General features: G+C 37.5%; 1 protein-coding gene across 2 annotated transcripts in view; it reads right to left on the reverse strand.

Moving 5' to 3' along the window:
* Nucleotides 1-3283: 3283 nt before the first annotated feature.
* The window catches only part of HTR2C (5-hydroxytryptamine receptor 2C), a 324849-nt gene continuing 310140 nt past the window's right edge, over nt 3284-17992 (reverse strand). For both annotated transcript variants that reach the window (XM_023203046.1, XM_023203045.1), the window contains exon 6: nt 3284-6757. In XM_023203046.1, the coding sequence (XP_023058814.1) occupies nt 6466-6757 (292 nt within the window). In that variant the 3' untranslated portion in view covers nt 3284-6465. The remainder of the gene's footprint in view (nt 6758-17992) is intronic.

Below are 17992 nucleotides of genomic sequence, written 5' to 3' on the forward strand. Positions count from 1 at the left end.
AGCTGAGGAGAGAGTTGTGGGAACCTCTGACCAAGTTGGACAGAAGAGTGGGGTATCCTGGGCACTCAATATTTGCAACTGGCATCTGGAATGAGGAGCAGTTTTGTGGGACTGAGTTGTTAACCCATGGGGTCTGTGCTAACTCTGAACAGTGTCAGCACTGGAGTAAATTGTAGGACACCAAATTGGTGTCTGCAGAGAAGTGGAGAATTTCTTGGTGTGGAAACCCCATATATTTGGTGTCAGAAGTGGAATTTTTTAGAAACAAATTATAGTTGTGGTGAACCTTGTCTACTCAATTAATACATTTTTATGGATGTTGAGATTCCCTGTCAAAGATCTTGCCTCCAGGAAAGAAGTGTTTATTCCCAGGTGCTCAGATGTTGTGAGTTGATAGCTCTCAGCTGTAAGTCCTCTTTGGGAGTTGCCTTTGTTGAAGAAAGAGGCCTGGCATAAGATCACATATTTGTTTTAGGGACAGTGGAGGTGTAGAGGCCTGGCCCTCTGATATGGTTTGGCTGTGTCCCCACCCAAAATCTCATATTGAATTGTAATCTTAATAATCCCCTTAATCCCCATGTATCAAGGGAGAGACCAGGTGGAGTTAATTGGATCATGGAGGCCGTTTCCCCCATGCTGTTCTTATGATACTGTGTGAATTCTCATGAGATCTGATGGTTTTATAAGTGTTTGGTAGCTCCTACTGCTTTCATTCTTCTTCCTGCTGCCCTATGAAGAGATGTCTTCTGCCATGAATGTAAATTTCCTGAGGCTTTCTCAGCCATGTGGAACTATGAAGCAATCAAACCTCTTTTCTTTATAGATTACCCAGTCTTGGGTATTTCTTTATAGCAACATGATAATTGGCTAATAAACCCTCTCACCTCAACTTTGAATAATTCTGAAGGTTATCCTAGATTCAAAGCTCCCCATGGGGCTCTGCTAAGTGTGATATCATTTTTTGGTGTTCATTCCCCTTAATTGTCTTGCCTCTGGTATTGTAATCTTTAAGTACATGCATAATTAGTCAGGAAGAGTGGTACGTTCTGCTGTGTTTGTCTCTGTGAACTTCCTTCACAAGATTCAATTTAAGTTTCAAAGAAAATAACATGGAGTGCTATGTTTTCCCCTCTAAAGGTGAAGGGGAAATATGTCCTTATTGTAACTCTATCACAGCCCAACTTCTACCTCTGCCCAATCTTAATTTCTTTCCTTCTCCCATGCATAAAGATCTCAAGATCACTTCCCAATAAACAACCTGCACACTTTTCTCCATCTGAGAATTTATATCCCAGGGGACCCAATCTATGTCTTAGAACTATTTATGTTTTGAGAGTGCTATAGGTCACATAATATTTGAGAACCACTATGATGCCACCTATTCCTGTTGATATACAAAAATATCTCTTTCTAATATAATCAGTTCTCTAGGTTAGGAGTCCCCAAACCTCTGGTTGAGGACGGATACTGGTCTGTGGCCTATTAGGAACTGGGCCACACAGCAGGAGGTGAGTGGTGGGCCAGTGATCATTACTGCCTGAGCTCCTACACCTGCCAGATCAGCAGCATTAGATTCTCATAGGAGTGCAAACTCTATTGGGAACCACACATGTGTGAGATCTATGTTGCCCATTCCTTAGAATCTCACTGATGCCTGATGATCTGACGTGGAACAGTTTTATCCCAAAACCATCTCCCACCCTCACCCCACCATCTGTGGAAACATTGTCCTCCAATAAACTGGTCCCTAATGCCAAAAATTTTGGGGACTGCTGATCCAGGTGATAGATGTGTTTACATATGTCTAGGGGAGAATACACAAGGAAAAAAGGGCCTCAACCTTGGAAATTGCATTGGCCTAAGTGGGAGCTGGGAAACCACATGGATAAAATAAACCTATTGCTATTTGATGGCAAGAAGCATTTTTCTTTCTCTCCTCAGACCATGAAGACCTTCTAGAGCTACACACTGAGGCACTTTAGTGTTCTTCTGCCCTCTTCCCTTCCACTGGTAGTAGTGACTCCAAGACTAGGCCATCAAGAAATTTCAGCCTCTCTCCATTGCCTCAGTGATGGGTTCGAGTAGCCCTTAGCTCTAGCAGAATAAGGTATTTCCGGCCATGGGTAGCAGTAAACCTACTTTTTCAAGTGGCATTTCAACCTTTATCTCTTGACCCACTCATAGGAACCGACCTACTCAGAGTAGCAGAGAAATGAGGTATTGCTGCTTTTTTTCCTCCGGGAACTGATGTCATGCCAGTACTGTCTAGGCTCACCCAGCATCAGAAAAGCATATATGTTGAAACAAAAAGTTAGTGTATTCTGTCATCCCTGGTTCCAGGTATGGAAGAAGAGAGTTGTTTTAGTATCATGTCTCTGATGATTTTGGAGGTATCCAAAGCCAGTTGAGATATGATATAAATTAACATGCCACACCTCATGAGTGAAGAGCTCGGAGTTGTAAGACCTACTTTGGCAACTGGAACAGATAACACAATTCTTACAAATTTTTTTCTTTTCTTATCTTTTTTTGAGAGTGTCTCACTCTGTCTCCCAGGCTACAGTGCAGTGGCATGATCATGGCTCACTGTAGCATCTATCTCCTGGGCTCAAGCAATCTTGCCTCAGCCTCCCAAGTAGCTGGGACTACAGGCATGCACCACAGTGCCTGGCTAATTATTTTTTTATTTTTATTGGAGATGTGGTCTTGCTGTGTTGCCCAGACTGGTCTCAAGCTCCTGAATTCAAGTGGTTCTCCTACTTCAGCCTCCCAAAGTGCTGGGATTACAGGCATGAGCCACCAGTCCTGGTACTTGCAAATATTAATGCTCAATGAATACATGTTGAATGTAGAGATGCTGCTAAATGTTGGAGACAAAACCATCTACAGGATAAACATGGTCCTTTTTGCCCTTGAGGAGCTTAGATTCTAGTGGGAATAAGGCGGTACTGACAGCTATAACAAGGAGAGCATGTGGACCACCCCAGTCCTTGCTCAAGTAAGGAAGGCGGAACAACTTGGGTGTGTGGTTATTTTGCTCATGAGGAATTGGTGATGCTGTTGTTGATATTGTTTTTGTCATTCACACCTCTTGTTTTTCCTCTGATGCTGTAGTCTTTGAGTACATGCATCATTACTGAAAAGAAAGTGATCTTTTCTGGTTGCATTTGTCTTTGTCAACTTGTTTTACAGGATTCAATTTCATTTTCTGTGAAAATGAAGTCAAGTGGTATATTTTTCCCTCGAAAGATTCGGGGGGAAAAAAGACATGTGACATATTAGCCAACATTTAATAAATTTAATAAGTTAATAGGAAGTCTCACAAAACCTGTAGTGGATAACATACAGGAATTAGGAATAAGACAACACTTTGCAACCATTCACAAAAAATACCATTTGACAAAGGAGAAGAATTACAGAAAATAATATAAGGCAGTCTGTTGCACGTGTCTTACACAGATATACATATATAATAATACATCAAAATGATTTGTTTGATGGTAAATTCATCACCTTTACATTTATCACATGGACTTCTTTTAAAACATTTATAAAAGTTTGTAGATTTAACATTGAAGGGTAAGATTTATATCCAAATGAGTATATTTGTTTCATACCAAACTGCACAGAACTTACGAATAGTACACAATTTGAGGATAATTACCATGTTGGGTACTATTAAGTACTACTACTTGATGACATAAGAATCATTAACAAATGTGCTGTAAGCTATTATCATTCAACTTACTGCTAGTACTTTCGGAAATCTGTGGTTTATATTTTATTTCTTTGTAAAACATGTGCTATGAGCTTGCCCTGATAGTTCAGAAATCAGATGTTTCCAATTTTTTCTAACACTCACACTACTTCAGATCTGAATGCATGGTCTTTTAAAGGATTGCTGAAGGATTTTCTTCAGTCCTTCTTCTATCAGCTTTCTGCCCTACATTAATACAAATCGATGGATTCATGCAACATACATGGCATACATGCAGGGCACCATCTGTATGTGCAGAACTCATGCTAAATGCATGCTGTGTTTCTTCAGACAGTTTCATTTAGGTAAGAATTAAATCATCTCATTCTGTTTCATATAATTATTTTAACGTGCACTTCAACAGACCTAACAGGCAAGGCAAGTAGACTCGACTTTCATGTTTTATTTGGGCATGCTCAAGCAATTGACTGATGTTTGGCAGTGTTGCAAATCAAATAGAGACTGTATGAGTTTCCTCAAATACAGCAGCTCTTCCACTGCCCCTGTGGCAGGCTATTGGATTTATCTATGCTGTGTGTTGAGAACACAGACCAGGGGTTTTAGAAATTCAGATTTTTCATTAACCAATTTTAAGATACTGAGAGGCACACTCTCAGATGTGTAAGTAACTGTCAAGTGTAAGAACTAGCATCATAAATTCTTCGGAAATTTATCCACAGTTGTGTGAAATGGACACATACGGAAATACTGTTACTAGAAACACTTGTATACTCTGCACACAGCATAGACTGAATGGTCTGACTTTAGCAATGCTTGAAAACCTTTCACGGTTTAGAAACTATTAAAATGCTACTGAATTCTTAGAGAGCAGCAGGCCCACGAATGAAACGATGGCCAACACTTATTGTAACACAACACTATATTTTAATAAAGATTTAAACTTCTGGTACGTAATTGCAGTGCAATGAAGAGCTTGCCACTTTCACAAATTAGCTGCAGCCTTTTCCTGCACTAGAGAGTTTGGAAGGATCTGAAAATGAGATAAATTTTGTTTAAAATCCAAATGGAAACTGTGTATTTCTGTAATCCCTAGAGTTCGGTAAAAGCGTCTTTTTAATTACTTTTTTTTCTCCACATTCTAAGGGCCCAATTCTGTAGTCCTTAATCAAGTAAAACTTCCAAAGTTTCTACCATCTCTACTTCCAATACAAGTTTTACTCAAAAATGGACTGCTAAATTAAGTCCTATAGATAGAGGTACCATAATTAAGAAAATATTTTAATAAGGCTCAAAATACTAATTTCACTTTGTGTGAAGCACACAAATTTCCAGGATGCTGAGATCAAAACCCAACTGATGTTGAATCCTGGATTGGGAAATAACTCTGGGATTTCATTTCCCAGTTTAATCATAGAATTAGGAATTTACTAAGGACCAGAATGAAAACACTAATTTCAGTTTGCTTGTTGTAATAGTCAGAATTTGAACATTGTCTTTAAGAAGTGAAAAGCTATTTGGTGTATTATATCTCATCATCCTTCCACTTCTGTAGTCCTGGTTAACCAGCTGCTATGTTAAAATACCACTATGTTTAGGGACAGACATTGCAGTAAATACCAACACAACATTCTGACAATGTCAAATTTTGCCCCTATATGAACAAGACTAAGTTCTGCCTCTGACTCACTGACAGACGTATCAGAAAGTAGAACCTATCTTACTGTGTTTTTATGTGTAGATGAGCAGAGCAAGAATTTAAAGTGTATATTTACTGTTAACCCGGAACAAATATCCACTGCTTTTGTTAATTTAGGTGTGGTTGAAATATAACCACTGTCATGTGCCTCATTCTGGTCACCTGCAAATGCCACCTGAGATGAACATGAACATTGCCATATGCACAAAAGAAAGAGAGAAAGGAAGGAAGAAAGGGAAAAAAGGAAGGAAAGAAGGGAGGGAGGGCAAAAATAAACATTTTATTCATCAAACAATCAAAATAAGTTAGTCTCCATCTATTATAAACAGTAAATATAGAACCCTAAATCTCACTAATGTAAGCATGATTGTAAAGTACAAGGTTGCAAAGCTATATGTAAAAACACCTTTTTTCAGACAGCAATATTTACATTAGTTAAGACCAACAGAAAAATTAAAGAAGAAAATTTTCCTACATGTGTAGCTTGTACTGTAGGAAAGTCTGTGCTGTTCTTTCTCACACACTACTAATCCTTTCGCTAACCACACTGGAGGGATTTACTGGTAACTCTAAATTCTCAACTTGCATCTCTATACCGGGCTCATTGTCACTGGCTTTCTTGATCACCGGCTCATTGGTATGCCGATAAATGTTAACATTAAGCTCCCTCCCTGACAAAGCAGTGGCAGCAACTCTTGGAATTTGCCTGACAGGAGGCTTTTTCTCTACCTTGTAATTGCAGCGCAAATAGTTGGAGAATGCCCTTCGGTAAATTTTGTTGAAGAGAGTATACACCAGAGGATTGATTCCTGAACACACATAGCCAATCCAAACAAACACATTCAGAAGCTTTTCCATGAGCTTTTGGTTACAGGACTTCTCACAAAGAACCGACAGAATATTGGTAATGAAAAATGGGCACCACATGATCAGAAACACAAAGAAAACAATCCCAAGGACTTTCGAAGCTTTTCTTTCATTGTTGATAGCCTGCATGGTGCCCCTAGGACGTCTCTCCTTCTTCCTTCTTCGGCGTGCGTTCTGGTCTTGGTTAGGGTTTGCAGCATTCTCTTCCTTGGCCGTATTCCTCTTGCAGCACTTCAGGAAATCCAGACTTAGTCCAGGCGGTTCCTCGGTGTGGCCCTGCAGTAACATCAAAGCTTGTCGGCGAAGAACGTAGATGGTCAGGCAATAGGTAATCACCATAATCGTCAGCGGTATGAAGAAAGCTACGAAGGACCCAATAAGAACGAAATTTGGGTCGTTGAGCACGCACGTCGTGTTGTTCACGAACACTTTGTCTTCGTCCCTCAGTCCAATCACAGGGATAGGAACTGATACACCTAAAGGAAGAAAAAAGGAAGGGCGTTGTTATAGCATACTGAAGGACTGAACAGATGTATTCAATGGCATACATTAATTTGCACTTGACGGAAGGAAATTCAGACCTGATATTTGTTGAAAGCTATTCACGGCATAATCGATAGTCACATGAAACACTAGCAGTATGGCATCAGAAAATGATGGTGTTTTTCATGTTAGGAATGCCTTCTCCCTAAATTCTATAGAAGGCATGGAATTACCTCATTGATATTAACTATATTAGAGACACGGTTGTGTCAAATTTGTTGGATTTCCAAGAATCGTCCTGGCTCATAGAAGGCACTCAATAAATATTTGTTGGATCAGTGAATAAATTAACATCTGTACTTGATGACATTAATGAAGTCAATCATTCTTTCTTTAGCATATCGTCTTCCAAATTCAATAAAAATGAGACACATACCACCTGTAATAGTAATAATAGCCTGTTAGGGTTGGTTGGGAAGAGTCTAACTACTATGAAATAGTATGAAATACTAACATACTATGAAATACTATGAAATAGTCAATAAGCAGAGACTGAAAGGATTATCTTTTTAGCAAGGATTTTTGTTTGTTTGTTTGTTTTATTTTGAGTCTCTGGGCATAAGCAATGTTTCAAAGTCAAGAGAGGGTGAAATGTAGAGTTGGGAGAGATGCAGTCCTCCAGTTTCTGTGTGGAATTTTGAGCTTTTCTGTTTTTAAGAATACTGAGAGGTAGTACTCTAGAGAAGCACTTCCTTCAATAAATAGGCCCACAGTCAGAAAATATCAATGAGGAGGTGGCAGCAGAAGGTGATTTTGTGCCTGAGCATAAGAAAGAAATCTGGAAACTTTCAGAAATAACCACTGTAGGTCTTCAAGAGGTCCTGCATCAATACATAGAGATAAATAGATAATAAATAGAGATAGAGATTGCTATCCTCTCTTGTGTCCACAGGAAGTCAAAGCCTGGGAAGTTCAGATTTTACTTGTGGGATTCCATCAGAGATTATTAGGAGTCCTGGGCTGGTAGGTGTCTACATCATGAACTGTGAGGGGAGACAGAAAAGGATTCTCAGAGATCCTTGCTGACCTTAAGGAACACATGAGCAGCTGTGACAAACCTGAAACAGAAAGTCCTTACCAGTTGCGTTAACATGCCTAGTCAGGTATAGAGTGTCTGGCTGGATGATCAAGAGGGAAAAAAAAAAATGGGTCAATGCTTCTTTGCTAGAGCTTGCTAAAAATGCTGACTGATGTTTAATCTCTGGGCAGACAGAAGGAAGAGAGTGTTTTGAAAGTGATCTTTAAGTCTTCTTCCTCAGACATGGAATTTCTAAAATGACTGGCCTTTTCCTAGAGTAGGAAGCCAAGTAACAGGATGAGGAAGCCACACAGATATGACAAGACTTCCCTGGGTATTGTTCCATGCCTATCTATAGATCTGAACCTAGGCACACCATTCAGAAAAGTAGGAAAGACTGAAAATGAGGAGGCACTGCAAACAATAAGTCTCCTCAAGTAGTGCATGGCGAGATCCTAAAGAAGAGACCTTTGCACCTGGATGGGGTGGAGTGGCAATTATTAGAAAGAGAAAAGAGAAAGTGATTTTTCACCAAGTTTGATGAAATGCCAAGGGAAATTTCAACAGGAATTTGGGAATATAGAGTATAGCAGAACCACACAAAATATATTTCTTAAGAGTTAAAAAAAAAAAAAAAAAAAGTTAAGAAAGCTGCCAGACTGTGTTGTTAGAATCTTCATTTGAAAAATCATAAACGTAAGGCAATCTCTATAAAAAGCGCAGATCAAGCATGCCCTAAGGACATCAGTATTGGCTTAACCTTAATAACATATTTTAGTGGCAGATTAGTCTGCAGAAAGTTAATATAAGATGTTTAAAAGAAGGAAGAATTTCTTTAAAAAAATTTACCACAGGAAATGTTAGAGGGGGAACTTATACATTAAGAGATACTTAAAAGACCTGTTAAGTAATTATAATATGTGGAACTTCTTGGGATCTTGATGAAAGCAAAAACATGTTAAAATTTTTCATAACACAATTAAAAACCTGAACAATGACTAGCCTTTGGATGATATTAAATAATTATTGTTCATTAACTTTTAGGTGAGGTATTGATATTGTGGTTATATAAAAAAATAGCTCTTTTATTTTTAGATATGCATACTAAAACACTTAAGGATGAAGTATTATGATGTCTGGAGTTATTTCAAAATAATACGGAAGGGAGAAGTGGATGAAAGTATGGATAAAACAAGACAGTCCACAAGCTGATAAATCTTGGAGCTGGATGATGAGTTCACGGGCTTTATTTTATAATTCTACTTTTGTAATCTTTGAAAGTCAACTACTAAACAGAAAGCTTAATAATTTTTTTCAACTAAAAAAAAGAGAAAAGAAGACATAGAGGTCCTTTCTGAAACAGAGTAACATCACTGTTAAACCTCAGATTTTAAAAACTCTCCAAAACTGATTGGCCACAGTTAACCTTGGAAGTGATTCCTTCCAGAGCAAAAAAAAAAAAAAAAAAAAAAAAAAAAAAAAAATTCGGATCCCTAAGTAGAAACATTCAATCACCGGTTTGAAACAACTGTAGGGAAGAAGGCCATTTTCTGACAAAGTGTTGGTAGGAAACTCCGTTATACCTTTCCAGGTTCCTTACAGCAAAAGCAATAAAGGATACAGGAGTGGTGTTTCCCTCTTCAATCTCCTACCTTGCCAACAACACAACACTAGATACCACAGTGTGGGGCTAGAAACTCAATCTGGGGAATTTGCTTTCCCTGGAAGCATCATGACTCAGGCATGTACCTTCAATTTCCCACAGGTAATGCTGCATATATTCTAAGTATTCATAGACACACTTGGACGTTTCGGGGGAAGGCCTCACACACAGGCCATAAGATTGGTGGAAGTTGGTATCACTCAGGGACCAACTCTGGAGTAATGTTAGCTTACTTCTATTAAATGATTTATTCACTTGTCTAAGGGACTCTTGAGCCTAAAGTAGGCCTTGTCAAGGGACAACAAGAGAGGGTAGCAAAGTCACTGTAGATGAGCTGAAGCTGTTATTGGGTAGATGAGACCAGTTTTATCCCTGGCATCTATTTGTATAATATTTTGTGCATTGAGGAAAGGGTGATTCTAATAGCGGCTATTTATTGAGTATATCCTATGTGCCAGGCACTGAACTATGCATATTACTGACATTACAGATGTAGAATGTATTATCTCAATCTGGTTAAAAACTTTATAAGACAGGTATTACTTGGCAAAGTAGCTGAACCACTTTACCAAATCTGCACTGTCATTCATTTTCTTTTGTTTTTAGAAACCATGAATGCAATCAACAAAACAAGAAGAAATTCAAGTTATTTCAACCATACGAGGAAATTATAAAAAGCAACAACAGAAGTAGCATTAATAACAATATATGTTGTACACACTCTCTTATTCAATACTTTAAAAAATATAAAAGGTAAGTGTCAGTAGTTCTCAAGGTGTGGTTCAAGGACCCTAGGGGGCTCTGAGACTTTTAGAAAGTTTGCTAGGTTTTCCTTTCCGAACTGTCTTTAAAACTGCATTTTCTTCATAAATTTCAACCACAACAACATATCACAACCGGTTGAATGTGGATACATATATGAGAACCTAGCTTTCTTTCTGTCAAACAAGATATTAAAAGAGATTTTCAAAACTGTGGGCCAGGTGCAGTGGCTCACGCCTGTAATCACAGCACTTTGAAAGGCTGAGGTGGGCAGATCACCTGAAGTCAGGAGTTCAAGACCAGCCCGGTCAACATGGTGCCACCCAGTCTCTACTAAAAATACAAAAACTAGCCAGGGATGATAGCACATCCTTGTAATCCCAGCTACTTGGGAGGCTGAGGCAGGGGAATCGCTTGAACCCAGGAGGCAGAGGTTGCAGTGAGCTGAGATCCCGCCACTGCACTCCAGCCTAGGTGACAGAACAAAATTCCATCCAAAATAAATAAATAAATAAAACAATAAATTTTCAAAACTATAAAATAATGCGCCTGTTTTCTCTCTGATTTGTTTTGGAGATTATAGTTTTCAAAAATATGTTTTTATGTTAACCTTAGATGAGTTTATTATTATTATTGAAAATAAAATTATTCCTAAATATTTGAAACATTTCTCAGTTTTAATTTCTAATACCATAAATATCAATAAATATAAGCCACATAAGCAAAAACTCTTTTGGAACCCTCAATTATTTTGAAGAGTATAAAGGGGTCCTGACACCAAAGAGCTTGAGAACTACTGTTCTACGTTAATGCATTAAGTTATTTAAGCGCTAGAGAGTTAAGTTCAGCAAATGTGTTTGTTTGTCTTAGCATTTTTATTTCAACCAATAGTAATTCATGCGATATTATCATGTCTGGTAAATATAAATAACAGCAATACTGGCAACAAAACACTTTAAATTCATCATCTCATTCATTTTTATAAAAATTCTGAAAGGCATACGTTATTTTATGAAGTTAACTTCAGAAAAATTAAGTAAGTTTAGCAAATATCATGAGGCAATCTTCAATATTTTTGAAATTCCTGATTTGGCCAAAGAGGAAAAGTAGATATGAACTACCATTGAAAATATCGGGTGTCACTAACAATAATTCCAATAATAATAACTACCTTTTACTGAGGGCTTATTTGTCACACACTAAGCCACATATTTCATAACTGTTATATACTTTTATATATATTTTATTCAATCTGGACAAAAAAATAAAAGAAATTATTAGATGGAATCACTTAACTTTTCTGAGTTTAACTTCAATAAGTCTGTATCATCTTCCTTAGAATTTTAGAACCAACAAAGATAAGTTATAATTCATGTTGTGCTGCAAATCTTAGGTACTTCTTCAACTAATAAACTGTCAAATATATTTCACATGCATAATCTAATTCAGTTGTTGCAAATCTCTGAAAAGTGGTTATTATTTATTAAGGTTACTTAAACTCTGAGAGGAAGAGTGCCTTCAGTAAACATATAAGAGTCTTAGCATTTTAGAATATTAAATTCAGTAACATAGTTAAGTTAAAGCTTTACTGAAAATATCATGTTACTTCTACTACTATTTTATTCAAAATATAATGTTACCACTATTATAACTACTACTGCTGTTACAACTACTACTACTATCATTCATTAAGTACTTATGATGCTTACTGACTCTGATACTTTATCTACATTACATACTTTACATGCATTATCTCATTGCAACCTGTTAAAAGCCCATTAGTTGATGAAGTTATTTTACTGCAAAAGAGGTAAGTTCAGAGGATGTATAAAAAGGTTTACATTATGTCTTAAAGCCTTGAATTCAAGCAACACAGATCAGTTCTCTCCAAACCATAAGGTCATACATATGCCAATGATTCTAAGAGGCACATTTCTTTCAGATTTTAACATCTTTGAAATTGTGGTGCTTCATACAACCCATAGTGTCTTATAATCATTGCTGACCAGACAGTAGTCATTAGATAGGTGTCATTGTCAGTACATGTGTGAAACTGGTCTGAATAATTTCTTTTGACATCTTCTGGTAGGATCAAAACTACCAGCAGCAAAATTTGCAAAATGAGTGTCAGCCACATGATAACAATTCAGTGTAAGTGAAAAGTTATGTCATTACAGACAAAGGGAAAGAGTGTTCTGAAGAAGACATTCGCAACAGTTTCAAATGCCACAGAGAGGTCTAGAATTTGAAACATTTTCTCTATCTTCGGAAATAAAAAGGTCATTGGTGATTATAGAGAGAACAATTATAGTGAGGACAGGAAACAGACTGCCGAGAGATGAATAATAAATCGTGATACAAAAGAGATTATAGAATACATTTCCTAGAACAGCTTGATAAACATCAAAATGAAAACATAGGGAAATTATTGTTAACCTGCAGGGTTATCTGTTTCCATGGGTTATTTTGCATGGAGAGGAAATTTATTTCAGGCTAACAGGAGTTCTTGAAGTCTGGTGATGCTGCAGTCATTGTCATTGATATGGCTCCTGGCAAACCCATGTGTGTTGACAATATCTCACACTATCCTCCTCTGAGTCATTTTACTGTTCATGATATGAGATAGACATCATATCATGATGATGTGTCATCAAAGCAAGGGACAAGAAGGCTGTTGGAGCTGGTAACATCACCAAGTTTGACAGAAAGCTCAGAAGTCTAGATGAATATTATCCCTAATACCTGCCACCCCAGTTTTAATCGGTGGTGGAAGAATGGTCTCAGAACTGTTTGTTTCAATTACCCTTTTAAGTTTAATAGTAAAAGACTGGTTAATGATAACAATGCATTGTAAAACCTTCAGAAGAAAAAGAGAATGTTTTATGGATCCCCTTTTTTTCGCATGTGGCGGTTTTAAATTATTAGTTTTTAAAATCAGCACTTTTTAATGGAAATACCCTGACCAAAAATCTGTCACAGAATTTTCAAACCCATTAAAATAAAGCTTAATAAGAGAAAAAAAGAGAAATATCCAAGGATGTCATATCAGATAACATGGAGGACAGAAGATAAAATCATCTTTAAAAAGAATAAAGTAAAAACTAGAGCAACAAACGCACATCTGTCAACCCAGAATTTTATGTTCAGTGATCATATACTTCATAAATGAACGTAAAATTAAGACTTTTTCACGTCAACTAAAGCTGAGAGAATTTGTTGCCAACACGTCAACTAAAGCTGAGAGAATTTGTTGTCAACAGAACTTCATTAAAAGACTGCTGAGAGGACCAAGACGGTTGATTAGAAGCAGCTGTAGTCCACGGCATTCACAGAGAGGAACAAAATGGGTGAGTGAATACAGTATCTTCAACTGAAATATCCAGGTACTCACTTTAGGACTGATCAGGGAAACAAGTCAACCGATGGAGAACAAAGAAAAGACAGGTGGGGCAACGGCCCAACTGGGAGCAACACAGAGCCAAGGAAACCCTCACATCCAGTCATGAGAAGTGATGAGTGATTATGTGACCATGGGAAACCATGCTTCTCCCACGGATCTTTGCAACCCATGAATCAGGAGATCCCCTTGTGAACCTACGCCACCAGGGCCTTGGGTCCAACACACAGAGCTGTGTGGAGTCTCAGCAAAGCAGCTGCTCAGGCAAACACATAGACCCAGGAGCTTTACATGCTCTGATCCCAGGATCCCCAACAAAGGTGTCTACAACTCAGGCAAAGTGGGTGGTCTATACATACCACTAGGAAGGGGGCTGAATCCAGGAAGCCAAGCAGCATTGTTCTGCGGGCCCCACTTCCATGGCATCTCATAAGATAAGAGTCAATGGTTTGGAATTCCAGCCAGCCACCAGCAACAGGGTGGAGCCTGCCTGAGATAGTGCATTCCTATACAGAAACAACAGGCAAGCTGAGAGCCAAAGAATGAATGAACTTCCATTCACAAGTGCCACAAAAGGAATAAAATACTTAGGAATGTAGTTCATAAGGGAAGTGAAGGACCTCTTTAAGGAGAACTACAAACCACTGCTCAAAGTAATCAGAGATGACATAAACAAATGGAAAAACATTCCATGCTCATGGATAGAAAGAATCTATGTAATTAAAATGCCCATAACTGCCCAAAGTTATAGATTCTATACTATTCCCATTAAACTACCATTGAAATTCTTCACAGAATTAGAAGAAACTTTAAAAATTCATATGGAACCCAAAAAGAGCCCAAATAGCCAAGGCAATCCTAAGCAAAAAGAACAAAGCTGAAGGCATCACGTTACTCAACTTCAAACTATACTGGTGGGCCACAGTAACCAAAAGAGCATGGTACTGGTACAAAAACAGACACATAGACCAATGGAACAGAAGAGATCTCAGAAATAAGACCGCACACCTACAGTTATCTGATATTTGACCAACTTGACAAATACAAGCATTGGGGAAAGGATTTCCTGTTTAATAAATGGTGCTTGGAGAACTGACTAGCCATATGCAGAAAACTGAAACTGGATTCCTTTATTACACCATATACAATAATCAACTCAAGATGAATTAAAGACTTAAATGTAAAACCCAACACTATAAAAACCTCAGAAGAAAACCCAGGCAATACCATTCAGAATATAGGCACGGGCAAAGATTTTAAGATGAGGACACCAAAAGCAATTGGAACAAAAGCAAAAATTGACAAATGGGATCTAATTAAACTAAAGAGCTTCTGCACAGCAAAAGAAACTATCATAAGAATGAGCAGACAACCTACAGAATGAGAGAAAATCTTTGCAACCTGACAAAGGTCTAATATCCAGAGTGTACAAGGAGCTTAAACAAATTTACAAGAAAAAAACAACTCCATTAAAAAGTGGGCAAAGGACATGAACAGACACTTCTCCAAAGAAGCTATTCATGTGGCCAAAAAAATATATGAAAACAAGCTCAACATCACTGATCACTAGAGAAATGCAAATCAAAACCACAATGTGATATCATCTCATGTCAGCCAGAACAGCGATTATTAAAAAGTCCAGAAACAACAGAGGGTGGTGAGGTTGCGGAGAAAAAGGAACACTTTCACACTCTTGGTGGGAGTGTAAATTAGTTTAACCATTGTGGAAGACAGTGTGATGATTCCTTAAAGACCCAGAGGCAGAAATACCTTTCGACACAGCAATCCCATTACTGGGTATATACCCAAAGGAAAGTAAATTGTTCTGTTATAAAGATACATGCATGCATATGTTCATTGCAGCACTATTCACAATAGCAAAGACTTGGAACCAACCCAAATACCCATCAATGATAGACTGGATAAAGAAAATGTGGTACATATAAACCATGGAATACTATGCAGCCGTAAAAGGAAAGAGATTATGCCCTTTGCAGGGATATAAATGGAGCTGGAAGCCATTATCGTCAGCAAACTAACACAGGAACAGAAAAGCAAATACCTTGTCTTCTCACTTAGAAGTGGCAGCTGAATCATGAGATCACATGGACACATAGCTAGGAACAATACACACTGGGGCCTGTCAGAGGGTGAAGAGGGAGGGCATTAGGAATAATAGCTAATGGATGCTGGGCTTAATACCTAAGTGATGGGATGATCTGTGCAGCAAACCACCATGGGATACATTTACCTACGTAACAAACCTGCACACCCTGCACATATATCCCTCAACTTAAAATAAAAGTTGGGGAAAAAAAGAATGCTAAGGGAAGTTCTTCAGGCTGTTGAAAATGATACCAGGTGGAAACTCACAACTACTGGAGGAAAAGGGAGCACCTGAAATGGTAAACATGTAAGTAAACAGACTACTTTTTATTTTTTCCTAATTTCTTCAAAGGTGAGTGAGGTTTTGAGGCACAAATGAGTTGATTTTAAAGTTGTGTCTATGACATTTGTAGCAATAGCATACATGACAACATTAACAAAAAGAACAGGCTTGAAAAATCAAATTAAACATTTTAAGTTTCTTACATGTCTAAAGTCTAAAGTGGACAATCAGTACATTATTAAAACTGAGGATGCTTATGAGATAAGATATCTGATGGCAATCCTTAAATCCACCTAAGTCAAATAAAAATACTTAAAAATACATAGCTAAAAAGTCATTAAAGGAACTAAAATGCAATGCTAAAGGTATTCGGTAAGCAGAAGAGAAGGCAGGAAAAGAGAAACAGGAGAACAAAAATTAAATGAAGCAAAAAGAAAATGAATAGCAAGATGTCAGAGTTAAACCTAGTCATATTGATGATTACACAAAATGTAATTGATCCAAATAGTTTAGTTAGGAGGCAGAGATTTTCAGATTAAGATAAAAGAGAAAGACGATCAGTTGTCTTGAAAGAGGCAAACTTTAAATATGAAGACATATGTAAGTACAAAATTAGAAATTATGGAAAATTATACATTGTATGAATAGTTATTACAAGAAAGGTAGCATGGCTATATTATTGTCAGACAAAGTGTATTTCAAGACAAGGAATATTAGCAGAGATGAAAGGGAGTATTTACAATAATAAAAGGACAAATTCAAAAGTAAGGCATACCAATCCTAAATGTGTCTTTCCCAATGACACAGCTTCAAAATATTTAAAGCAAAATCTACAGAACTAAAGGAAGAAATGAACAAATCCCCTATCATCACTGACAAACATTCCTTTCTTAGTAACTGTTTGAAAAAGAAAGTAAAGATATAGAAAATATGAACACTGTCAATTAGATGTGATTGACATTTACAGAACACTACACTGAATGCTTCTGAATATACCTTCTTTAAAATGTTCACATGGAATGCTTATCAAGATAAGTCATATGCTGGAGCATAAAATATCTCTCAATAATTTCTCAAGACTGAAACCTTGTATAGTATGTTCTTAGCAACAGAATTAAATAAGAAATTAATGACAAATAAGATATTGATCACTCATTTCCCACACCTCATCTAAATAACTGGAAAATCAAATTACAAACATCTAAATAACTCATGTGCCAAAAAGGAAATCACAAGCAAAATTGGAAAAACATTTGAGAATAATCTGTTGAACACACAGCACATGAAATTTGTGGGTAGGGCAAAAGCAAAATTTAGAGGATTTTTGTTTTTCTTTTTTGAGATGAAGTCTTGCTCTGTTGCCCAGTCTGGAGTGCAATGGCATGATCTTGGCACACTGCAACCTTTGCCTCCTGGGTTCCAGTGATTCTCCCTGCCTCAGCATCCCAAGTTGCTGGAATTAGAGGCACCCGCCACCACTCCTGGCTAATTTTTGTATTTTTAGCAGAGACGAGGTTTCACCATGTTGGCCAGGCTGGTCTCGAACTCCTGACCTCATGTGATCCGCCCACCTCAGCCTTCCAAAGTGCTGGGATTACAGGCGTGAGCCACCACACCCAGCCTAGAAGAAATTTTAACAGTAAATGTCAATATTCAAAAAGAAGAAAGAATGATTAAAATTAGTAATCTAAGTTTCTGCAGTAAGAAACTTGAAAAAAGGAAGAGGAAATTATATCCTACATACAAGGAAAGAAACAGATAAATGAGTACAAATCGACAGAAGAGGAAACAGACACCTGATAAAGAAACCTCACAAACCTAAAGTTGGTTCTTTGCAAAGTTTAATAAAATGGATCAATCTCTACCAAGACACATCAAGAAAAAGGAAGGAGAAAGAACACAAATTACCAGTATCAAGAGAAAAGAGAGTACATAACCT

Source organism: Piliocolobus tephrosceles, chromosome 12, assembly GCF_002776525.5.
Source record: "Piliocolobus tephrosceles isolate RC106 chromosome 12, ASM277652v3, whole genome shotgun sequence".
NCBI classification, from domain to species: Eukaryota; Metazoa; Chordata; class Mammalia; order Primates; family Cercopithecidae; genus Piliocolobus; species Piliocolobus tephrosceles.